We start from the raw sequence: 25478 nt of genomic DNA, 5'->3' as shown, positions 1-25478 counted from the left end.
GTGGCCGTGCTTCTACTTTGTCACAGTCGTTCGAGAGAACATCCCATTTCCTTTGCCGCAGTTTCCACTCATCCGTCATCACGGAGACAAGCACATGTCTGCGAGAACATTGCGACAATAGCATTAACGAACCTCCTTAAGGAACGCGCGGGGTGAAGGAAGACGCTCGCTCTATTTACACGCCAGCGCTTCAAGAAACGATGAGGTGGCATGGGCGTCTGCACGTCTGGCTCTTCCGCGACCCCCCCCCCCCTACCTTTCGCCAGCTTTCGAAAGACGACGTTCGCTGATCCATCAAGTTTGAGTTGACCTGGACTAATTGTCTCCGCGCGTGCCAGGGTTGGCAGACAAAAGCCGCGTACATTTCTTCCGAATGAAAGGAAAACTGCGGAACGGGCTTCACTCTACAACCACTCCGAACACGCGGCTCTGCGAGAGTGTCGACAAATCGCAGAGTTTTTGCAGGCATATCGTACAGGTGCGTATGGGCTGACCGATTTACACAATCCTTCTGGCTGTTCAAAGAAGCACGAGACAACTCCCTCTTCGTTATTCGCTTTCTGTCATTCTGCTTCATTCTGCAACGACTTTAGTCGTCTTCCCTTCCGCAAGAGAAGACTGAAGGAATCAGTTCCCTGCAGAATACATTGCACCTGCTAATCGTAAGTGCCCGTGACGATAGCACAACGACCACCATAGTGAGGATAAAGTTGACGCGCGGCCTGCATAACTCACAGCGCAGCTACGAACCGTCGGTGACGGCGTCTTCACTATCGTGCCCGCTGAAAGACCAGGAAGCAGTTGGACGGTAAACACGCGCACGAGAGGCCAGACCGTTCGCTATCTGTACAATTTTACGGAGGGCAATCTTACGAGTGTAAACGAGCGATATCTTTACAAGAAGTTGTGCGGCTCGTGCACACTCCGAGGTGTTTTGCTACCTGTGCCTGAAATTTCTGAAGAGAACAGTCAGCGGAGAGGTGCTCACGACCTTGTGCAAGAGTTCGACGCGTGCTCCTCGATAGCCGAGGCCGAGAAGAGACAGTCCGAAATGGCCCCGCTTGTATGACTGTGGTGTTTCTGAATCCAATGTGCGCAAGCAACCTGGTCGCGGCGTCGAAGAATAAAGCTCCTTATTGGAAGCGCTCTGTTTTCGCTTGCGACGCCCGAGTGCGAGCTCACATGGAACTGCAGGACGTACATTTACCTTACCTCTACCATTGAAAGAAAGGGGCAAGCGGCAACCATCTGATCGCCAGAGGCATGGACCGTGCGGGTACGTCCAGCAATGCCGCATCCATCAGCGGCCCGTCATTAGCGACTTGCAGAGTGAGTACAACGTCTTCGTTCTCATATCCCGATATCATTTCCCTTTTCTTGGGTTCGCCTTCTTTTCGTCAATATTTAGTTAACTGCTTACAGTGAAAGCCGAATACAACGCGCCTTTAATGCCAGAATGTAGTCTGCGGAGCTATTTTCTACTCGTCCAGGCTCGATGCTTATAACTGTTAGGTCATTTAACATACGCATATCTATACTTAAACCAGTGAGTAGTCAGAATACATGCGTTGTTTGCAATTCCACCTCAGGAATAAATTGATCGCAGAGTTGTGTGCAACAGCTAGCAATAGCATTTGCACATACGACATGCACGAGCTACCTACAGTTGCCGCAGTTTAATACATTCTAAAAAAAAAGTTCGCACGATTTGGGGAATCTTTTTGCCCCACGTTTGCGTTCACTTTCCACAAAATTGAGCGCTCGGCACTCTCCTATCTAGAATGCTGTGTCACGCTGATTGCGTTCACGGTGTTCGTGACCTGAAAGTACCTTAAGGCTTTAAAGCGAGGATGTGCACGCAGGATGGATGGCGATTATCGTTGTTGAACAAAAAAAGACTCCCTAAAGGGTGTAAACTTAGGGTGTGGATAACAGGTTCATTCCACATGTGGAGGCTCGGGATCGCCTCCTGCCCCTCTGAGAATTCGCAAACAAGACCGGTATTGCCAGATTGATTTGAAGGGTTTTCTTTTTTTTTTCTTTCGACATTTTTTTCCTGACGTAGGCCTATGAGCCATACTGTTTTGCAAGCTAGCAATGTACTCATTATTCATCTTCCTTCGCTTTTCATCTGCTGCAGAGCGAGAAGGTGAAAATGGGAGAATACAGTACGGCCCACATAGAAGTTCGGGCATTGCCTTTAGCAGCGAGGCTGCGCAAGTTTGCGAAAGAGCACCTGTTCCTTCTCTTAACGCTGGCCGGCGTCATTGCTGGCGTGGTACTGGGCCTGGGTCTGCGCCACGCGAACCCCAGCGAATCCACCATTGTGTTGATCGGCATGCCTGGTGAGGTGTTCATGCGGAGCCTGCGCATGCTCGTGCTCCCCATGATGATCGCCAGCATCATCACAGGTAACTCTTCTCGTACATGCACCGAACATGCTACTAATGGTCAAACTTGCTTAATGGATTTCAGTGAATCTCAGATATTTTTGAGCAAAGCTCCTCCTCGATGTCCCGCGGCAGTTGCGTGCGGCGTTTAACCTGACAACTGGTCGAAGGCATAGGCAAAGCTGATAACAGTTACCCTTTTGCGACCTGCTGGCGATAGCAAGCAATGACTGCCGCGGCACATCGGGGAGGAGCTTTGCGCCAGTTCTCATCGTCTTGCATGCGTAATCATGCAAACTGCGATTAAACTTTGCACTGGGGCATATCGGGGCACAGAAATGCTAGACGAATTCTTCCAAGTGGAACTGTGTAGAAACGCGAGTGCCTCCAACTTTTCAGTACAAACATGCCCGCTTGCTACACGCATTAAAAAGTTCATTATTCAATATTAGTTAATTTGGTGGCTGACAGCGTTAATTATTGTCTCACTTTGTGCCCTCCTGGATAAAAAACTAATCTGCAAAGATGGTTTTCATGTACCTGCCAGTGCTGCATTTTAAGAAAACCAGAAAGCTTAATTTTGAACACCCGGTATATAGCACAGAGCAGGGGTACAGCTCTGTGCTACATACTGTATGGTTATGTATTTTATATTGTAGTCGTTGACGGAAGGCAATTTTAAGGGCTCATTCCTTTGTTTGATATAACATTAATGGTACAACCTTATTTATTTTATGCATATACTACGAAAATCGAGACAGGTCATCGGGATGGATATGTTAGCTCAGGTTAGGTTATTGTTCAGGGGCTCGATATAACGCGAGTTCCAGAAGGGAACGTCTAGAGACCAATAAAATTCAAGCCTACATAATTACGTAGCAGCTATCGCGATAAAGGTCCGTACAAGTATAGGTTGCTCATGTCATCATATGGAATCGGATGGCGTACTACATCGCTTTGGTCGTCCGCTAGATCTCTCGAGTGATAAAAACGGATTCTTTGAGTTGCTGTTTCTTTTTTTTTCTTTTTTTTTGTCGTTGCCGAGGTTTTGATTTCGTCAAGAAAGTGCATTCGCACTGTCCTTCCTCAAGAACTTTGGCCGTTATACCGTCTCCTCTTGCAGGCAGCGCCAATCTGAGCGGCAAGGCGAAAGGCAAGATGGCTCTGCTAACTTTTTCCATCTTCATCAGCACCAGCTTTGTGGGTTCCCTCATCGGACTGGTGTTTGTGACAACGGTTCATCCGGGCAATCCAGACCTCAAGTCGAGCATCGACGTCGTAGAAGAGATCCGGGGTGAGCCCCAGATACTGGACACGTTCTTGGATCTCGTCCGGTGAGCATCCTATCAAGCTAGGCGGCTTCCTCGATCTCGCTATCCCCGTCTTTTTGGTAGCACGAGCACAGAGTGACACTCTTGCGTCTCTTCCAATCACTTCCGGCCGAGCCCTTACTTCTGGTTTTCCAAATATTAAAGACAAGTCACACTTTCGCCGCAACGGCGAAGCAATGAATGCGATAGCAACAAACTGGAATGTAACGCGAAGAACGGAAAGCAGCTCGGAATTGCCGGCGCTACGCTCGAGCCCAAAGAACGCACACAGGACGAGCGCGAACTATCATGCGTCACAGCTCGATACTTGAAGCGCACTGCTGAAACATAAAGCAGGACACACGAAACGAACGAACAGGTACACAGACGACGAGCGCGAACTAAATGTCGCAGTTGTTACTTATTTCTGTTTGAACAGCGCGCTCCTTTCGCAAACGCGGCCGCTGCAGCGAGCGAAGTCACCTTCATACGCTCTGTGACTTCAGCGCGGACATCGCGGGGAAAGCACAAGACATACAACCCCCGCTCGCCCCCCTTCTTTCCTTGAGATAAGCGCGCGCTCCTCGCGCCATCTCGCCGGTAATGAAGAAACGCTTATAAGCGCCTGCCATCTCTGAGTCCGGCCAGCGGTAAAGGGTGCGTATATAACGCTCGCCGTTAGCTACCTAGGGGATCTGTGTTGCGTGGCGTAGTGCTGAGCGCCATGCGCTGCGGAGCGAGTGGTCCCTGGTTTTTTGTGAATTATTTTTCTTTGGGGCTTTTATATATATTGTAGTGAACAGTACGTGACGACGACGAAGAGCGAAGAAAGCAAGCCACAGTGCGAGCGACAGCCACACGCCCCGAGCTTGCGCTTGCCTGGATCTTGGCCCTTGACGTCCCGCGGCGTTCTCGCAGTTTGTACGTGAATAAATCACGTGACATTTGGTGGAGGTACGTGGGTTTCCCGTACGGCCCTGGATCATCGCTCCCGTAAGCTTCCCCCCCCCCCCTTCGTGATACCAACATGGCCACCGAGGCTCCTTCCCAGCCTGGCCCTTAGGCTTTCCACGTCACTTGTGGCGCCGTGTATCCTCAGCGGGACTCCCCCCCCCCCCCCCCCATCTTCTCGGGCTCCGGTGAATCGGACGTGGACGAGTGGCTATCGAGGTATGACAACGTCGGCGCCAGCAACAGATGGGACGATCCGATGAAGCTTTGGTATATGCAATTCTACCTTGCCGACATAGCCCAACTGTGGTATCACAACCACGAGGCCGAGCTTCCATCCTGGTCAGCTTTCAAGACTGCTATCGAGGACGTCTTTGGACGGCCTTCGGCTCGCAAGCTTCTCGCCGAGCAGCGCTTGCATCAGCGTGCACGACAACCGGGTGAGACCTACACGGGTTACATCGAGGATGTCCTCCATCTGTGCACCCGCGTCGACCCCGCTATGCCTGAGGAGGCCAAAATCAACCACATCTTGAAGGGCATCGAGGACGGCGCCTTTCAGCTGCTGCTCGCGCGGAATCCCACCACAGTCGCTGCGCTAGTTTCACTCTGTCAGAGTTTCGACGAATTGCGCAGGCAGCGCGCGATCGCCCGTCAGGCCCTCCCGACCCCCGACACGCTCTCCAGCTTGCAGCTAGCTGTCCCTCAGGCCGCTCAGCCGACTCTCCAGCCCACGATCAAAGACTTCATCCGTGAAGATGTCGCGCGCCAGCTGTCCTTACTGCCGCCCACTCACGAGCCGGCGCATCCTCTGGCTCCGGGCATTCAACAAGCCATTCGGACGCAAGTTGCTGAGGCTCTCCCACCCATGTTCCAACAACCACCCGTCACTGCGCCGCTTACCTACGCCGCCGTTGCTGCTCGGCCCCCTCAACAGCCTATGCCCTCTGCTCCACCTCGACCACTGATGCCGTCCCATGCCTTGGCGACGACCGCGTATCGCCAGCCTATGCCTTACGCTCCACCTCGCCCACTTATGCCGCCCCGTGTCTTGCCAACATCCTCGTATGCTTCGTCGCCGCCCATCCCAAGCCCCTCGGCTCCGTCTTTCCGCGCTTCGACGCGTGGCGAACCCCGGACAATCGGCCCATCTGTTTCTTCTGTGGCCTCGCCGGCCACGTCGCTCGCCATTGTCGCCTGGTTCCTCCTACATTCGACGCCGTGGGCATGCCAGTTGCGTCGTCGTCCAGGTCGCCCCCAAACTACGCCCCTCCTCACTTCGACGCCGACGGCAGGCCGGTCGCGTCGTCGTCCCGGTCGCCACCGGAGTATACCCGTGATGATCAACGACCCAACGACACCCACCGGTCACCGTCCCCTCGACGACGCTCCCTGTCACCTATGCGTCGCCGACCTGCTGCGCAAGAGGGAAACTGATCGCTGCAGTTCCGGAGGCAAGAACTGCATGCGAAGCGAACTGCCCAAGGCCTCCGTCTTTTTCGCCGTAAAACGTTATCGACGTCAATGTTGAAGGGACCACGGCTCAAGCGCTAATTGATACCGGGGCCGCCGTTTCCGTAATCTGCGAGAGCCTCTGCCGCCAGTTAAAAAAAGTGACCACGTCGCTCTCAGGACTCATGCTCCGCACTGAGAACTCGCAGTACATAGCACCTTCAGCCGTGTGCACCGCGCACGTTAATATTCAAGGAGAACTTTACGTCATTGAGTTTTTCGTGCTGCCGTCCTGCTCTCACGACGTTATCCTCGGCTGGGACTTCCTTTCACGTCATCGCGCCATCATAGATTGCGCCCGAGCAGAAGTCGCCCTTACGCCGCTGCAATCTTCTGTTTCGGGGCCTACCATATCTGACGCATGTAAACTTGTCATTGCTGCCGACGCTGACGTAGCCCCAAACACGTCCACCCTTGTCGCCTTGACTTGTCCGGCCGCTCCTGACGGCGCTGTCCTGATCGCCCCGTCAGAGGTGTTTCTCCGCCGCCACGCCCTACGACTACCGTTTGCCGTACTCACCATCGAATCCGGCGCTACCATCATGCCGATTGCCAACTTGCGCACCTCGCCCGTTAGTGTCTACTTCACGGGGAATGTTTGGGAAGCATACATGCCGTTGACCTGCTTCGCTTTCTGGAGTTCGCTGAAGCCCCACTTCATCACCAGCTGAATGCCATGACAGCCCCTGTTGCGGCACCTCCGAAGTCAGACATTTTTCACCCTTCTGTGTCCCCGGATCTATCACTGGACCATCGACGCGAACTATTGGCTCTTCTAGAAGAGTTCCGCTCATCCTTCGACTGCGGTCAGCCATCTCTGGGTCGCACAACGAGCGTCACGCACCACATCGACACCGGTGGCCATGCCCCTTTACGCCAACGACCATATCGCGTTTCGGCGGAAGAGCGCCGTGTTATCAATGAACAAGTTGATGATATGCTCACGCGCTGAGTTATCCAGCCATCCCAGAGCCCCTGGTCGTCCCCTGTCGTGCTTGTGCGTAAAAAGGATGGCTCTATCAGATTCTGCGTCGACTACCGCCGCCTGAATAAGATAACTCGGAAGGATGTATACCCGTTGCCACGCATCGACGATGCCCTCGATTGCTTGCAAGGAGCAGAATATTTCTCGTCCTTGGATTTGCGCTCAGGCTATTGGCAAGTTCCACTGGCAGACCCTGACCGCCCGGAGACTGCGTTCGTCACTCCCGATGGGCTTTATGAGTTTAAGGTGATGCCCTTCGGACTCTGCAACGCCCCAGCTACCTTCGAACGAATGATGGATAACATCCTTCGTGGGCACAAGTGCAATACCTGCCTATGCTACCTTGACGACGTTGTTGTATTTTCCCGCGATTTTCCGACTCATCTTGCTCGTCTTCGCGCTATTCTCACGTGCCTCGCCTCTGCTGGCCTTCAACTTAACATCAAGAAGTGCCATTTTGCTGCGCGCCAACTCACCATACTAGGCCACGTCGTCTGCAAGGAAGGCGTTCTTCCGGATCCCGCTAAACTTCATGCCGTGGCCAAGTACCCCAAGCCCAATTCCATCAGGACGCTCTGAAGCTTTATTGGGCTGTGCTCGTATGTTCGTCGATTTGTGCGCGACTTCGTTTCTATCATCGCACCTCTTACAAAGCTACTGACAGCCTCTAACGGCCTGTCGGCTTGGTCACAAGAGTGCGACGAAGCTTTCATGACGCTACGGCGCTTATTAACGTCACCTCCGATACTTTGTCACTTTGACCCTAATGCGCCTACGGAGGTCCATACTGACGCCAGCGGTGTCGGTCTTGGTGCTGTACTGGCTCAACGGAAACCAGGATACGACGAGTACGTTGTTGCTTACGCGAGTCGAACTCTGAAGAAAGCGGAGTGCAACTACTCAGTCACTGAAAAAGAATGCCTCGCCATAATCTGGGCTTTGACCAAGTTCCGTCCGTACCTTTATGGCCGCCCTTTCGAAGTAGTCACGGACCATCACGCTCTCTGTTGGCTCTCATCACTGAAAGATCCTTCAGGCCGCCTCGGTCGTTGGGCGCTTCGGCTGCAGGAATACGACATTCGTGTTGTGTGCAGATCCGGCTGCAAGCACTCGGACGCTGATGCGCTATCCCGCTCACCGTTACCGTCTGACACAGCTTCGCCGTCAGCCACGTCAGCTGCCTTGACGCCCCTTGACTTCGTAGACATGCCGTCGGAGCAACGCAAGGATGCGTGGATCTCCGAAGTCGTCGACTTTCTGACTGGTTCATTAGTTCATCCAGCGTCAAGAACTCTCCGTCGTCAAGCCACGCATTTCGCACTCCGCGACGGCCTCCTCTATCGGCGTAATTACGCACCTGACGGTCGGAGGTGGTTGCTAGTGATCCCACGCCACATGCGCACAGAATTCTGCACTGCTTTTCACAACGACCTGCAAAGCGCTCACGCTGGCGCTCTGAAGACGTACAACCGCTTGCGTCAGCGATACTACTGGCGCGGCATGTACACGTTCGTGCGCAAGTACGTACGTGCTTGTACTGCTTGTCAGCAGCGTAAAGCTCCGCCTCAACGCCCAGCCGGTCCACTTCAGCCTCTACCTTGTCCAGGACGTCCATTCTACCGCGTCGGCATCGACTTATATGGCCCGCTTCCCCCGACTTCCTCTGGGAATCGTGGATCATGGTTGGCGTGGACCACCTCACCCGTTACGCAGAGACTGCAGCACTTCCAACGGCTACCGCAAGAGAGGTTGCGTTTTTTATCTTACGCAGCTTTGTCCTTCGCCACGGTGCTCCCCGTGAACTTTTGAGCGACAGAGGGCGTGTTTTCCTGTCCGACGCTATTCAGGCCTTGCTCGTCCAGTGCAACATCGTTCATCGAATGACCACCGCATATCATCCGCAGACGAATGGCCTCACGGAACGATTTAATCGCACACTCGGTGATATGTTGACAATGTACACGGCATCAGACCAGACCAACTGGGACACCGTCCTGCCTTTCGTCACGTACGCGTACAACAACGCAACGCACGCGACCACCGGTTTCTCACCATTCTTTCTTTTATACGGACGCCACCCGTCCTGCACGCTGGACACTATGCTTCCCTATACGCCGGACTCGTCTGAATATACTGCGATTTCTGACGTTTCCAGATACGCCGAAGATTGCAGACAATTAGCCCGTTCGCTGACCACCGAGGACCAAGGCCACCAGAAGCTACGGCACGACACCGACCGACCTCTCTCTACTTTCGCGACTGGTGACATCGTTTGGCTCTGGATCCCATCGAGCACTCCTGGCCTTTCCTCGAAATTACGTACCCAATATCAGGGGCCCTACCGCATTCTTTCTCGCACGTCTCCTGTCAATTATGAGGTTGAGCCTCTGACAGCATCCCACGATTTACGTCGTCGTGGTCGGGAAATCGTCCATGTCAGCCGCCTGAAGCCCTATTACGACCCCGCTATACTAACAACGCCTTAGGTCGCCAGGATGGCTCCTCTATTCACCAGGGGCCAATGTAGTGAATAGTACGTGACGACGACGAAGAGCGAAGAAAGCAAGCCACAGTGCGAGCGACAGCCACGCGCCCCGAGCTTGCGCTTGCCTGGATCTTGGCCCTTGACGTCCCGCGGCGTTCTCGCAGTTTGTACGTGAATAAATCACGTGATAATATATATATACATACTTATACATGTACGGTGAATGACGGCGGCGGCTACGGGAACGAACAAAAACCAGCCGAGACTGTCCATATAATTGCTATCGCAATAAAAGGATTAGGACAGCGTCGCACTAATGGTGTCAAGCCTGAAAGAACCGCGTGGCTGGGAGGCCTTTCTTGTTTATCCCTATTTTCCTCTTGCCGTTGTAAATAAACTTTACTCATTCATTCATTTCTTTTTTTCTCTTTCACTTTTTTCTTTCTTTCCTGTCTCTCTTTATTTCCATTTCTTTCTTCCTCTCTCTATCTATTTCTTTGTCTTTCTTAATTGCCATTCCTATTTTTCTTTATCTTTCTTCCCTTTCTTTCCAAAAAATATTTCCATAAAATAATTCCCAAGAAATGTAGATAGCTTGCACGTGACGTCATGGACGCAGCTTCATAACGTACTGGTACTCCAACATGGCGGCTTTGATGTCTTAAAGGTAGCGTAATCACATTGCACTTCACCTGCTTCAATATGATAACGATGCGACCACATTGTTATTGGCCTCATTGCATCAATAACTAAGTAACCTGGAAGTAATGCAATGATAAACATTAACGCGACGTCTCAAACCTTGCGTCCATACCATGCAGCGCACCAACATGGCGGTTTCAGTGACGTCACTGCAAGCCATCTGTTTATGAGTGCGCAGGAGAAAATTGCCCTCACAATATTGAGGTTCGGGTCCAATTCGCTCGCTATGTCAACGCGTTCGCAAACAGTGGAGTCGCAAGGACGTGGGCGATCAATGCAACAAATATTTTATGTCCAAGAAAATACTCAAGTGCCGCCTTAAAACGCTTATCAGGTTACAATGACATGGCGATGATACATAGGATCGGTTAATAATTCCATTACCAATCGTACTTAATTATAATAAATTGATTAGAATTAGAAAAATATGAAGAGAAAATACGGAGAGTCCGATAGCGTTAGTTTTATGGCTCGTCACAGAAGAATATATGAAGCCGTAAAACGAATAACAGCCTTATATCGCCGTAAAAAGAAGTATGCAGAAATTTCGCAACAACGCCACTACAGCTACTGAGTTGCCTGATTTGACAGTGAATCTAATAAATTGGTCCGAAGTGGATCATGTGACGAAGCACTAAAGGAGATGCGAACCGGATAGTTCGTGTCGTGACATCAACACGCTTCGAGTATTGTTTCTGAAGAAATAAATTGGGTAACGACAGGTCGCTATTTCCACCACCGTCGGTCTCAATTATTGGAATTGCGACCACTAAGAGCATGACAAGTTTGTGCGAGGGCTAAATTCGTACACGTGTTAAAACGTTATCACTGGTCTTGTCTCCAGCCAAAGACGAGAGTCGTACACACCTTTTTGAACGGCGTCAGCATAGAGAGCGCATAAAGATAGCACAAGAATGTGTGAGGCGTTATGTGTAAGGACATTTGTACCAAATACAGGACACTAAAAGCTCAAGTTAATCTCTAACGTCGGGTTACTTCGTGAACCTTACCTGATTAATATGTCCTCTTCACTTCATTCGTGGTTTCTTTCAGTGGAATTTCCTCGGCACGCAAAGCTCGGAGGTCGGGATTAACGCACCAACTCGGAGTTAAGCGCCGCACATTATGCGTTCGTCGAAGGCAAAGTAGGTTCGAAACGTGGAAGGTGCAAATAGTCGCTTTTCGTTGCCTCGATGTCACACGTTCCTACCGGGCTCGCACGCCGTATACGCACATGCAACCTTGGTCTTCACATTTAGCGTATAAAAGCGGATACAGCAGTCCAACCGCGGAATGAGCCAACGAGCCAAGGGCGCCGCTCCCGAAAACTGCATCGCACTCAATTTCACTAGGATTTACCGCAGAACACGGTACCATAGCGATTGCCGCACAGCCGGGCATAGCTGAGTTAGCCGAGTCGCGTGGCTCACATGACAGCGCACGCCCTGTGTTATCAAGGCTGCGATCTAAAGAAGCGGTCGACAGAGACCAGTGCCGTACCCATACTGCGAGGTTGTTCAGCCAATGCATGTTAGTGACGGAAAGTGTGCTGCCTGCGTATAACTGCGTAGATTTGGTTCGTGGACCTTTGCCACCGCTCGTACACTTCCCAGATGGCGGCGTGCGCGTTTTGTGCACGTTCTGCCTTACGTTCTGTGCCATTATCGAGGTGGCTGGAGTGCACTTCACCGTCTACCGCGTTATACCTTTTGTTGGCACTTGTATTGCTCTGCTGTATTGCTATGGATTTCATTCTGTTCGGTGTCGCTCGATGTTATTGGGTTGTGGTTGAAAGTAGACAGACCTACTAGAATATGTCTTTGAACGATGTACGGTCTTGAGAAATACTATCAGCGGGAACATTCGAGGGTGTGGCAAATAGCCTCGAACCCGACGTTGGGCGATTCGCGCAGGCGGTTAACGGATAAGTGGAAAAGGCGGCACAGCTCCGCTAAACGTGGGAACTCCTGTCATGCATCAGGGGAGCTATTTGGTACGCGTTCTGTGATAGAACGGAACGAACCGTCACGAGAGGACGAGAGAGGGCCGCACGGGATTTCTCGAGGCTCGTCTGACGGTCAGACGTGAGAATAGCAACCGGAAACGGCAGTGCTGTCAATCATTTTGACAAAGAACGGTCACAAAAGGGACGGAGGCACCGTTCCGTCCGATAGGACGGATATATGATGGTCTCCGGACAACTTGGATTGGATCTAAACGTAAGCGCTGGGGTGGAGAATCGAATTAGCCTGCTTTGTGTCTGGCTTACTCCGATTCCGCACCGATAGTATGCGAAAATCGCAGTTATGCGCCCCCCCCCCTCCGAACGACTCGTGAATTTGCGACACCACCTAGTGCCCACTCAAGACATTAACATAAATAAATTTTCAAAGTCATCGCGCTCTTCAACTTCAAGCTGTGAAGGAAGGAACGAACAGGAGAGAAAGGAAAGGCAAGGATGGTTAATCAGTCTAGAACGACCGGTATGCTAACCTACACGGGGGAAGGGATGGGGAATATTTAAAGATAAAGAGAGAGAGAGAGAAGGAGAGCACGCATGCACAAAGTCACACACCTCACAGTCATGATAACGCCGTTAGTCTATAACCGCCGGTGCAAGTCTGATGTCTTCAAGACGTTGAGCACTGCCTTCGTCACCTTCACCGCGCAATGACCTCTCAGCACGACATTCCAGAATGGTTTCTGCCGTCATCGGTCTCGGATCTATGCGAGCAAGAGCGACTGCGAGCGATTTTCTCCGCGCATTGTAGCGAGGACAGTCGCAGAAGATGTGCTGTAGTGTCTCCTCCCTACCACAGTTGTCACAATAAGGGTTGTCGGCCATTTCGATTCGAAAGGAGAATGACTTCATGAAAGCCACTCTTAGCCATCAACGGCAAAGCAGAGTGGCATCATTTCGGCGTAGTCCAGTAGGTGTCTGAAGACGTAAAGTGGTCGGGTAGTGGTGGTAGTGGTTGTGCAGTCTACTTGCTGTATTCCAGCTGGAGGATTCGCATTGCACTTTGTGTAGTCGACCGCGAACAGCCTCAACGATGGTCAATCTTCAGCGATTCGAAGGCAGCCCTGCAATCTTCGCTATCAGCCCTGCGGCATGGACCATACGAGCAGTTGGTCTTCGAGGTTAGGTATCTCCTCCACACTTCGTTAGAGAAAGGACGCCACGTGACATTTCAATGGCTGCCAAGTCACTGTGGCGTGATAGGCAATGAACACGCCGACAATGCTGCTCGATCAGCTCTTTAAGGCGACAGGCTCGAAACAATATCCGTATCGAGGACCGATGCTGGTAACCAACTTCGAGTGGCCACACAAGAAATCACTCCAAGTTTTGAAAAGCAATGCTTGTCAATATTGATGTTCAGCTATTATAACTCTATATTTCTTCATGCGTTGAAAACATTTCTGAATTCCCTAAGCTCTCCTAATGGCTGTTCGCTGCCTCTCGTGACGTTTCGTTCCATTCTGTCCGAGAACGTGTACAAAATAGCTCCCCAGGTGCAACGCCGTGGAAGCTGCGCAAGAAATTTCGTCAGCAAAGTGTGCAAGTCCGCGCGTCTCGCGCTTGGATTTCGTCTTTGTAAATGTGGCCTTCGCGATTGGCTCTGGCTGCGCGCTACCGGAACTAATCGCGGAAGCCACAATCCGAAAATGAAGAGACGCTAAGCGATCCAGAACCACTTATTGACGGCCGTATAAATAACGGGGTTTGTTTATTTCTAAGGCACGAAGCATCTTCATTTATTACTCAGTCTAAAAACGAAAAAAAGAAAGATCCCATTACGGGTGCTAACATCATTCAACAATTTCTTGGTGCGAACGCACCTACTGCAAGAAGTCTTGCTAGCTTCCATAGCGTTGCACTTGGGGTGCTATCCTGGGCATTGTCAAATTCGGCCATATTGTCAAATTCCGTCGTTGGTCAACTATGAATTGACCTAGAGGACTCCTACGGCCTCTCTGATTGGCCTAAAATTCTGCCATTGTGAAATTTGACAATATGGCGGAATTTGACGGTGTCCAGAATGTCACCCCTGATGTACGAAACGAAGTATATAGTGCTACTACAAAACGGCAGGTTATTGCGTGTCACCGGCCGTTGCCCTTTCTATCTACTTTTATTTTTGGCAGCGCCATCCGAGGGACGATCGAAATGGGGTTTGAGGCTATTCGCAACGCGCTCGCGTGTTCCCGCTCGTAGTGCTCACGAACGTACATACATAAATATGTAGTTTTCACGCTGACACTCTGAAGCCGTCGTTATATCAAAGCATAAGGCTTTTTCGTTCTCATTACCATCCTTCTCGGCTTTTAGATTGTTTTTTTTTTCATAAATATATTATGACAGAGATGGACCATTGTCATTTATTGTTGCTTTTCAGTCAGAACGTAACGATTATTGACTGTCATTCCAAACGTTTTTCTTTTTCCAGTAACGCATTTCCGGAAAACCTGGTGGAAGCCTGCGTTGAACAGGTGAGCGTTTGCAGTCTTCCTAATTGCAATTAATGTTGCATATGCGTGCAGCCGGCACTTCATTAGACACTATACAGTTATGTACACGACTATTTTCATTGGAAACGTCGCTGATATTTTGAATGTGAAGTAAACGGTCTTCCAGTGCAGATGTTGTGGAGTTTGTTTTTTCGTTTTTCACAGCTAGGGGGTTATCAAACTTTCATGTAGTACACCTTTATTTCTCCCTTCAGATAGGCTTAAGCCTTGTCTTATTTATTATCGAAGATATTGCCATCACTGATTGTGTGTATCACGCTATCACGCGTGCATCATGTAGAAATAGTTATTGCAACTTTGGCGACGTCATCGTAATAGCCCATTTTGTCATTGTCGCGATAATTTATACGCTATTTATTTAGCCCTGACATAGTTGACAGAAAATCCCCTGTTACCACTAGTTGGGCATACTTTCTATGTCCACTTTCCGCAAAGATAGCGCACGCAGTAATCTGTACATGTGAACATCAGAAGTTTCAAACAACTTACAATTCGCGTAGTAAGCAATGTTGACCTTCCTATAGTCGGTTTTATTTATGCTTTTTTATTAACTTACATGGTTCAAACATTACAAGGATTCACAACGTTAAACCATCCTTTAGCAGGAATGGACCGAAACTTTAATAAAAAAAATTCTGGTCTGGCAAGATATTAATGGCTATTAATGGCTGGTAATGAACACTGATATTCGGAATCATAGATTCTTGTGATATTGAAAGAAAAAAAAAGAACTATTTATGCAGTGGGAGAAATACACGTTGGAGTGAGTTGGGCAAGTTTTATCGGTATAAATTCGAATCTAATTTGCTATTATACGCATCTCTCCTCGTTGCTAGGGTTACACATCGTACGAGAGGAAAAATCTCTCCATTAGAGGAGAGCCACCGAAAGAAATCGTTAAAAGGAACTGGTCACGAAGAGCTGGCACCAACTCCTTGGGTGAGTGGCCATGTGTCATTTAGAATTAACAACCCTATAACCATAGGCATGTGCGCGAGGGGGGCAGGGAGTGCGGCCGCCCCCCTAATCACCTACATAGGGGGGGGGGGGAGCAAAGACTGCCTCATACGTTTACCCAGTTATGGCCAGGCAGCTTTTTGACGACAATGGCGGCCGAAGGCCCCTGATGTTGCATTTAAAGAACTGTTTACTGCCCATCTTTACGTCGGGAAAGCCAGGGACCAAACGCAGGCCATCGTGAAGAGCACATCACCTCATTTTCTTTCTTTTAAAGACAATAGTCTTTCTTGGGGAACTTAAACGCAGAAATTTTGGTCTGTCTTTCTGTTTGTCTGTGTGTCACGCGATTCAGTCACCCGGCCAAAGTTGAACCACTTACTTACCGCCCATCCATCTTGAACTGGTGGCTAAGTTCATACTTATGTACATTGTCGATCAAAAAGCAAACATTACGCATATCTGAGGCGCAACAACACTAGGTAGGTATTAGGTGGTGTGTTCCTTTATCAGAAAATGCATAGATAAGTAATACTGAAGACCCTAGTTTCTTAAGCTGCGATGAAAATGCGGCTGCGCTGAAAATGCAACGCTATGCACGCCGACGAAAGCCCTCTGCCACGGAGGAAGAAAAGAACTTTCCTTCCTCCGTGCCCTCTGCGCAAGCTAATATTTCCCGGCGTATTGCCAGATGGCGTCCATATCTCACGCAGCACCTCCTCTGTCGTCTTTCGACTACATTTGCAGCGAAGCACGCAGATACGCGGCCAGTTTTTTTTTTTCATCCATTGTGAAGCATGTTGTCCTTTGGACTCCACCAATCTAGGAGGGGGGGTGGGGTGAAGGGGTTCTGCGAGATGAGACTATGCCCCTCGTAATTGGGAACCCTGCACACGCCTGAAACTATAACACCCTTTGATCCATCATCATCACCGCACGTTGCCATGTTTATTGTGGCAAAGCTGCTAAGTTATTTTAACGCGTCCATAGGTAAAAGAATATTCGTACTTTCAGGCTTTACTGTAAAAAAAATAATATGACCTTACGTCTCATGATAGCTTCAAAGGGGATTTCAGCACCTCTCGCAATAGTTGCTCATGCGCCATGATTTGTTCAGGGCACGAGCGCACGAAAAAAAGCATGCCTTTACAATTTACTAAAAATTGTCGCACTGTGCCAAAAAAGCCTATACTAAACGGAACAACAACAACAACAAATGTTAACAAGAGGTAGTTTTACAATCCATTATATTCCTTTCATATTACTGCTAGGTTACTACTTACATGTGTAATTTTAAATTACCAGATGTTTGAATAATTACCTCTAATGTGTTGATTAGCATTCTCTTGCTGTTTTTACCGTAGCTGCCAATCAATTGTTCTACATATTTATGCATGTAGTAACAGGACGCTCCCCTAACTGTTTTTACATTGCGACCCTACTTCTGTATTACATTTACTTTGCAATTGTATTAGTGTCTTACCAATAAATGATGATTGATTAAAGGATGATTAATTTTTTAGAGAAATGAAGACCATACATTCTATTTTTTTTTCTTTATTTTTGACGCCCTCTTTATTTCCTTTTCTATCGTTACCCGTGCACATATAGCTGCTGTTGTCACAGATATTGTAATCGCGTAGTAAGGTCACCTGGCTAATACCTGCTGTCATTGTAAGCAGTTTGAGCAATTCCTTTCATCGCACTCTTTTTTTTTTCTGTTGCTTAATTATGGTCATGGAATGTTCTTGTCAGTGCAACTAAAAAACCGTAACTGTGCCCAGCGTTTTCCATTTATTGCATGTTTTTCAGGCCTGATTGTCTTCTGCGTTGTGTTCGGTGGCGCTCTCGGCACACTCGGACAGCCCGTTGAAATACTCAAGCAATTCTTCGCAGCTCTGGATGCAGCCATCATGAAAATCGTCTACATAGTCATGTGGTATGTCAAGCGTCATTGTAGCTCTTGCTGCGTTCTTCCCAAATAAAAAAACTCCAATGAGCTTCTACAGCTTTTGCTGAGAAAAAGAAGGCGGCTAAGTGGGATTTCATGTTCGGTCAGTATAAATACCTATATTTGAAACGAGCAACTACACCAAAATTTAAGCGCAATCGCTCTACCATAGCGGGATTAACTGTTAATGACCCGTTAGGCTGTGTAAAAATGAACGATGTGCAAACGGCGTTGGTTCACGAGCTGGCCATTACATGCGCCTCTATGAGCACTGCTTTTTTGAAACCACTGCGTTTTTATAATAATAATATCTGGGGTTTAACGTCCCAAAACCATGATATGATTATGCCACTGCGTTTTTGTATTCAAGAAAATCTACGCAACGCGTTAACGAATATTGAAAGCAGGTAACAGCGCTTAACGTGTATAACCATATAACAGAATTTATCTAACGACATACACTTCAGGGAGAGTTTGCCGCTCTCCCTCGAGAGAAAGATATATAAGAGCTGCGTCTCAGCGGTACTTACCTACGGGGCAGAAACGTGGAGGCTTAAGAAAGGGGTTCAACTTAAACTGAGGACGACGTAGCTTGCTATGGAAAGAAAAATGATAGGTGTAACTTTATGAAACAAAAAGATAGCAGAGTGGGGCAGGAAACAAGTGGGTGCTAAGGACATCTTAGTCGAAATCAAGAAAAGATGGGCTTGGGCAGGAGAATATAGCACGAAGGCAAGGTAATAGCTGGTCATTAAGAGTATGAGACTTGATTCCAAGAGAAGGCAAGCGCGTCGGGGTGAGGCAGGATGTTAGGTGAGCAGATGAGATTAAGGATTTCACGGGGGTAACGCGGATGCAGCAAGCGCTGGACCGGGTTACTTGGCGAAACGTAGGAGGGGCCTTCGCCCTGCAGTGGGCGTAGTCATGCTGACGATAACATACATTTCTCTTCCCCTCCTCTCTCTCTCTAATGCAGGATGACGCCGGTCGGAGTGATGAGCCTGCTGTGTGCCCGCATACTGTCAGTGGCGAGCATCGTAACGCTCTTCCAGCAGATGGCGCTGCTCGTGGGCACCGTGCTGTCTGGCCTCGCCGTCGAGTTGTTTGTAGTCGAGTGCCTGCTCTACTTCGTCGTGACGCGAAAGAACCCGTTCAAATTTCTCGGCGAGCTCGCGTACGTGGGACTGTGCGCCTTCGTCACGGCCGCCAGGTACGTGCCTGCACCGCGCGCCGCTGTTGCCAGTTGAAAATGGTAAAACGGCCGTGGGTGCAAACGAAGGACAAGCGCAGAATAACTTCGACAGAGCAAGACAAAGCACATTACCTGCAGGGCCGGCTGATTGACTGAAAGAAATAGCTTTGTTGAGCTCTACTTTTGAAGACTTGAGGCTCAGGTGTGGTTCAGTCCCCAGTCCTGGACGCCCGCGGCCGTTGGCGTCCGGTGGGCTCTGTCGACCAGACGTAGCTGGTCATCCGCATCCCAGCCGGACAGCGCAGCTTCCCGCTGCTCCGGTGGAACACAACACAGTGGAACACTGTGTTGTGTTCCCTTTATGGAACACTACACAGTATTCATAAAGATACATCTTTGTGACTAATTTATACACTCTATGTTCTCAGTTTATGCTAGAGATTGAACCGGATCTTAAGCGGCTTGCGCAAAATCCCTCAATGCACACGTTTTATACGAGCTCTTTCCTCGCCACCAAAGTGGACCTGGGTAATTCCTCCGGATCCCACGTGACTCCACTCTTCAGAGGGCATTATGCCAGATCTTATATTGCTGGTCATGCATTGCTTTAGCATCCAAGATTGATGCCCAGGGACAGTTCTCCTGTTACTGAGACATCTGATTTTATTGTATAAAGTTGGAAACCTCTCACAATCTAGAAACGCGTGAATTATAATATTGTATTGAAAGTTTCTCGCGAGAAAATAGGTCAATCTCTCGTTGTATTACGTCTCGAAACACTTTACAAACGCACCCGCTGTTTTCTCGTTTCCATCACTTTAACGTAAAAAAAAACAGTGCCTCAGCACATGTATCGCAATCTTTACTTTCGCCGTGGAATTCTGAGAAGCACTTGCGTCGCCTCACTTTTTTTTTTACTTGTAACATCCTGCGCTGACAAGAATTTGTTTCCTGGTCACGTTCACATTTAGGGCATCCCACGTTGCTAAACGTAATCAAGTTTGCGAAGACTTTTCCGTGGACATCAAGTGGACAGTTTTTCCTTCTTTCTTTTTTTTTCTTGTCTTCTAAAGTTCCTCTGAAAAAGCAGCTTCGTTCAGTTCTGCTGGGAAACCTATCTAATATACTAACGATTATGACCGCTCGAAAACATTACGAGCGTGTTCTGATGATATCGTGACAGAGCACACTATTCACCGCGTGTATATTAACGGGAAATGGGAGTTATAATAGTGGCAGGATATTTCCAAAGTTGGAGATTTTAGTCTGCGCTGTATGAAACTAGGCATAGTTTTTTTACAGCAGAGCTGTTGTGCTCTAGATTGCCCATGTGTCGTAGATAGAAAAGTATCATCATCATCATGAACCGGCACGCGCTCTCTTCTTCATTGTCGTCTGCTGCTTCGCTCCCAGAACACGTGCACCGATTTGTCCGGCGTGGGATGCAATAACTATGATGGGCGAGAGAAGGAGTACAGAGAGAGAGAAAGAAAGAGAAATAAAAATAGAGAAAGAGCGAAATTCTTGACGAAAAAAAATTTCTTGGCGAGAGCAAGCATAGCTATGTATAGTATAGTATAGTATAGTATAGTATAGTATAGTATAGTATAGTATAGTATAGTATAGTATAGTATAGTATAGTATAGCAAGGGGTGGGATGAGAGAGGTGAGAGGGTAAAAGCCTAGCCAAGCCAAGACCAGCTGGGTGCCCACCAGCTCTGCTGTGACCCAGCCTTGCGCGACTTAGTGCAAGCTGCACTAATTTTTCTTTTTTTTTTCTAAACACACAGTATGTCTCACCGATATGCCTAAACCGAATTACTTCTCCACAGAACTTCATGTTCGTTGATATGCTCACATCCACCACGCATGCGCAGTGCTCCGGTCATGCCGCTGTCACTGAAATGCCTGGAAGAGAACTGTGGAATCGACAGACGCGTCACACGGTTCGTGGTGCCCATCGGCGTCACCGTGAACATGAACGGCACGGCGGTGTTCATTACGGTCAGCAGCATCTTCATCGCCCAGCTCAACGGCATTGTCCTTACGTCGGGAGATTACTTCGCCATCGTGTAAGTGTGTGCAGCGGTATCCTGTCTTTCTATAAGCGCGAAATCATGTGCCATAAGTCTCTTATCTTAGGCTTTTGTGAGGCACAACGTGAAAAGGACAAGAAAGTCTACTGAAAGGTCTAACGTGATTCCTCTATACAGCTATACTCTACACAGGAGGGAAGTTGAAAAGTCGTGCTTAATCTAGAGCAGCGTGAGGAACAGGCATCAAGCAATGCAGTTGGCTGAGGAAATGACTTCCAATACGGAGCATGCGCAGCATCTTCGAACAAGTTCCTTTGCACGAAGCGTGCAAACTCAAACACCTTATACGCACTCGCATAAGCGCGTGTGAACCAGTACAACTATGCGCGAGATCACAATGGAGCAGACGTGATGACTATCAGCAGAGGCGTAGTCGGGGGTGCAAAGCCCCCTAAAAGTTTCAATTTTGCATCTGCATATATAGATGCACGCATACAAACGCATGCACGAACATACATAAAGTATAGTTGACCCCCCTCCCCCCTCCGAAAACATTTTCTGGCTACGTCACAGACTATCAGTGTGATAAGATTGACAATACCAGCCTCCACTGTGTAAGATCATGACAGGTGTCTGCTAACACTTGTCTTCGATACAACGAAACTATGCTGTACTTCCTCCGCGAGGTGCAATAAACCAATTTAGCTGAACTGAGAAAATTTTTCTGTCCTAGAGATTTTTTTCCGAACAGAGTAAATGCACGAACTTACATATCTAACATTATGGCACTCAATCACTTAGAGCGCCTTTAAATTACTTCTAACAGACAAACAGACAACTTTACTTTCATTCTTGCGCAGAATTTCTGCTACAGCTGTCAGCGTGGCCTCAACGTCCATGCCAAGCTCGGCGCTGTTTCTTATGGTGATGACGCTGTCGGTCATTGGTGCGCCGGTCAGTGACGTCAGCCTCCTCTTCACCGTCGAGTGGTTGCTGTAAGTACATACGCTATCGTACGCAAACGTTTCTCTCCCAATTTACGGTGAAGTTTTGGGGTGCGCTATTAGGAATTTACGATAAAGCACATGTCTGCTAACCAATTTGCCCGCGGGAAGGAATGTTAGTCACTTGCATCCTTCCAGGAGAGCATTGTTCTTTTCCGACCCTAATATCTCTAAAACGAAAAGAGTTATCTCGCGTATTCTAATAGAAACTATAAAATGCGAACTTTAGTTTTAACACAGCAGTAATTAATAACAGAAATGACAGAATTTGCTCCAATTGCCGAAAAGAGTTCATACGTAGCTGGGAACCACGAAGGCGACCCCATTTTGTGATTACAACACCGACCAATAAATTCAAAGCGCACATACAGACGAGGACAAAGAACACGTATGACACACAGGCGCTAACTTTCAACGCTTTATTGAAGCCAGGAGAACAGAATATATAAGGGCGCACGTGACCTTACATGACGCCGGCGCAGCAGACATAAAACATGGCACCATCAATGACATCGCAGGTAACGCATTTCTTTGAAAGATAGTGCAATGGACGGCTTAGCCACACACGTATCTCCTAGACTATCTATCTTTTCCGCCTCAATTATCTCCCGCACGAGTTTACTTTTGTTTCTTGTTACGATTGTGCATTTATTTAAACATTGGTAGGCACTTCTTTTCCACGCTGTGATCTGCATTACGGTCAGCACCGGAAACACAAGGACCATCACAACCATCACACCTTCTGCAGTGAACATCCAAGAACCCCCCGCACTTCTCCCTAACATTCCGACAATGTTCCCTGAGGCGATCATTTACACACCTCCCGCTTTGTCCTACATAGATTTTGCCACATGAAATAGGCAAGCTATACACGACAGATTCCGCACAATCGATGAACTTCTCTTTATGTTTCTTCTTGCAACCTGGACTGTAAGAGGAACTGGGGTTCGTCACTAGCCGATAACTTGCTAACCCTTGTACGCGCAGGCCTAGCGCCGCTAGAAATAACCCATGAAATGCCATCAAATGACAGTATTATATTTCTTGATATCAGACTTTTATTTAGTGACAAGCGGCTGTACTGGAAGTACGAGCCCCGTGCTAACAAACCTTTGCTCCCTTATGACTCCGCCCATTCAAAACTAGTTAAGAGGGGCATCGTCAAGCTACGCATTTCCAATGCGTTGCATAAATCGTGTCCGGAACTAATGGGCGTCAGTTTTCACGAGCAAACCCTCCGGCTATGTGATTCCGGTTATCCCACTCAGGTACTAGTGAGTGTCGCTGAAGGCTTGCTGCGAAAGAGTTCGTCAAAACAGGCCGACGCCTTGCGGGGTGTCAATGACCCGCAGAAGCTTGCTATCATCCCGTATATTCATGGCGTGTCACATCGTTTAAAAAAGATAGGGCAGAAGGCCAATGTCAAAGTAGTTTTTTCTGCTCCTGAGAAACTTCAAAAACTTTGCAGAATGACGAACCCCAGTTCCTCTCACAATCCAGTTTGCAAGAAGAAACGTAAAGAGAAGTTCATCGATTGTGCGGAATCTGTCGTGTACAGCTTGCCTATTTCATGTGACAAAACCTATGTAGGACAAAGCGGGAGGTGTGTAAATGATCGCCTCAGGGAACATTGTCGGAATGTTACGGAGAAGTGCGAAGGGTTCTTGGATGTTCACTGCAGAAGGTGGGATGGTTGTGATAATCCTGGTGTTTCCAGTGCTGACCGTAATGCAGATCACAGTGCGGAAAAGAAGTGCCTACCAATGTTTAATAAATGCACAATCGTAACAAGAAACAAAGGTCAACTCATGCGGGAGATAATTGAGGCGGAAAAGATAGATAGTCTAGGAGATACATGTGTGGCTAAGCCGTCCATTGCACTATCTTTCAAGGTAATGCGTTACCTGCGATGTCATTTATGGTGCCATATTTTATGCCTGCTGCGCCGGCGTCATGTAAGGTCACGTGTGCCCTTATATATTCTGTTCCCCTGGCTTCAATATAATGTTGAAAGTTAGCGCCTGTGTGTCATACGTGTTCTTTGTCCTCGTCTGTATGTGCGCTTAGAATTTATTGGTCATGTCATACCAACACGCCCAGACCGCCACAATTGTGTACAACACCGAATACGCCTGAATACTTCCGCGGCGACACGATGGAAACGCTTAAAATCGGTACTAAGCTTTCTTAATCGCAAGCAAACATCAACGAAGAACAGTATTAACGCGTAAAGGACGCACAGGAACTAATCCCATGCTCCCACCTTTTCCCTCACGCAGTGATCGCGCTCGGACGACAAACAACTGCCTGGGCGACTGCTTCACCTGTGCCTTGGTGGACCACATCTGTTTCCGGAAAAAGACGTCGGAGCTCAGTGAGGTGGTCATCGTGCACGACGAAGCTAGCGAGAAGCTGCAAGACTCGGCCTTGTGAAGACCTACGTTTCAATAACACCGTGACCTTCTCGACCCGTCCGTGTTGCGTTTTCTCTACCAGTGATAGTCGTCACAGTTATAACGATAGACTGACGCATTCTTTTGGCACGTGAGCACTTCCTTGAACTGGTCTTTTGTGCATCGTTCGAACATTCTGTGGACCACTGGGGATCTTCGATTTTCGGACTTCTGGCAGTTCGCTGGCAACCAGAGCTAGCCAGAGGGTCAGCCAGCTAGTTCCGGTCGGGACAGAAAACAGCGTCTTGGTCACGTGTGTGGAAAACCCGAGACAACCCGAAGCTGCCCGAAGATTGCAAAATCGAACGCTGGGACAGCCAGCGTAAACGTAAACAAACGCTACCGCCGTGGTAGCAAACGAAACTTTGCGCCGCGTACGCGTTGGTTTTTTCTGCATTGCCCGCTTGAAAATATGTGGCTAGGTTTGCTGAAGAGCTGAAGTGATATTCTCGAGCATACGCATTTGGGATGCGATCACGTACATTCGCAAGATCATTCGCAACTCGCCCCGTCCGCGAACAAAACAGCCAGCTGGCGCACGGCACCACGAAAGCGATGCAAGGTGAGCTGCCGCGCTTCTAACGGCTTAACCAGCTCACGTCTGCTTAGTACATGTAACAGTCGCTGCACAACACTACGCGAAAATCTCGCGAAAGTGACCATGTCCCCAGAAGAGCTCGAGGATCTATCGCGTACTACGTCGCACACACGCGCTGACCAGCTTGCGTTTTGTCATAACTTGAGACATGCGGCGGTATCGGTACCACGAGTGCACGTTTTATCTAAAATAAATTTCTGTTTGACGCGTCTTCGACTCGTTTTGGCAGATGTTGCCTGAGCCTCTTTTCCAGTCCTAAGTGGCACTCCAAAAATCTCGTGTAGCTCAGCTTTTATTTGAGCTATACTAGGTGATAACCGCGTACATACTGCATGGCATTATTACTAAGAGGTGGAAAAAGACAAAGCCGACTATGAAATAGGCAACAAAGTGATGTACACATTTCTGAATTCATCTCC

General features: G+C 48.7%; 1 protein-coding gene across 1 annotated transcript; it reads left to right on the top strand.

Moving 5' to 3' along the window:
* The first annotated feature begins 411 nt into the window (after window positions 1–411).
* LOC119386161 (putative sodium-dependent excitatory amino acid transporter glt-6) lies at window positions 412–24604 on the top strand. The gene is made up of 10 exons (XM_049413694.1): window positions 412–1329; window positions 2141–2411; window positions 3514–3724; window positions 14787–14829; window positions 15705–15807; window positions 17638–17764; window positions 18753–18986; window positions 20846–21040; window positions 21865–21999; window positions 24288–24604. Exons 1-10 carry the CDS (start codon window positions 1264–1266, stop codon window positions 24439–24441), a joined length of 1539 nt encoding a protein of 512 aa, XP_049269651.1. The 5' UTR covers window positions 412–1263; the 3' UTR covers window positions 24442–24604.
* The last annotated feature ends 874 nt before the right edge of the window (window positions 24605–25478 follow it).

This window comes from Rhipicephalus sanguineus, chromosome 3 (assembly GCF_013339695.2).
Source record: "Rhipicephalus sanguineus isolate Rsan-2018 chromosome 3, BIME_Rsan_1.4, whole genome shotgun sequence".
Taxonomy (NCBI): Eukaryota; Metazoa; Arthropoda; class Arachnida; order Ixodida; family Ixodidae; genus Rhipicephalus; species Rhipicephalus sanguineus.
This window is presented reverse-complemented; position numbering and strand designations above follow the sequence as displayed.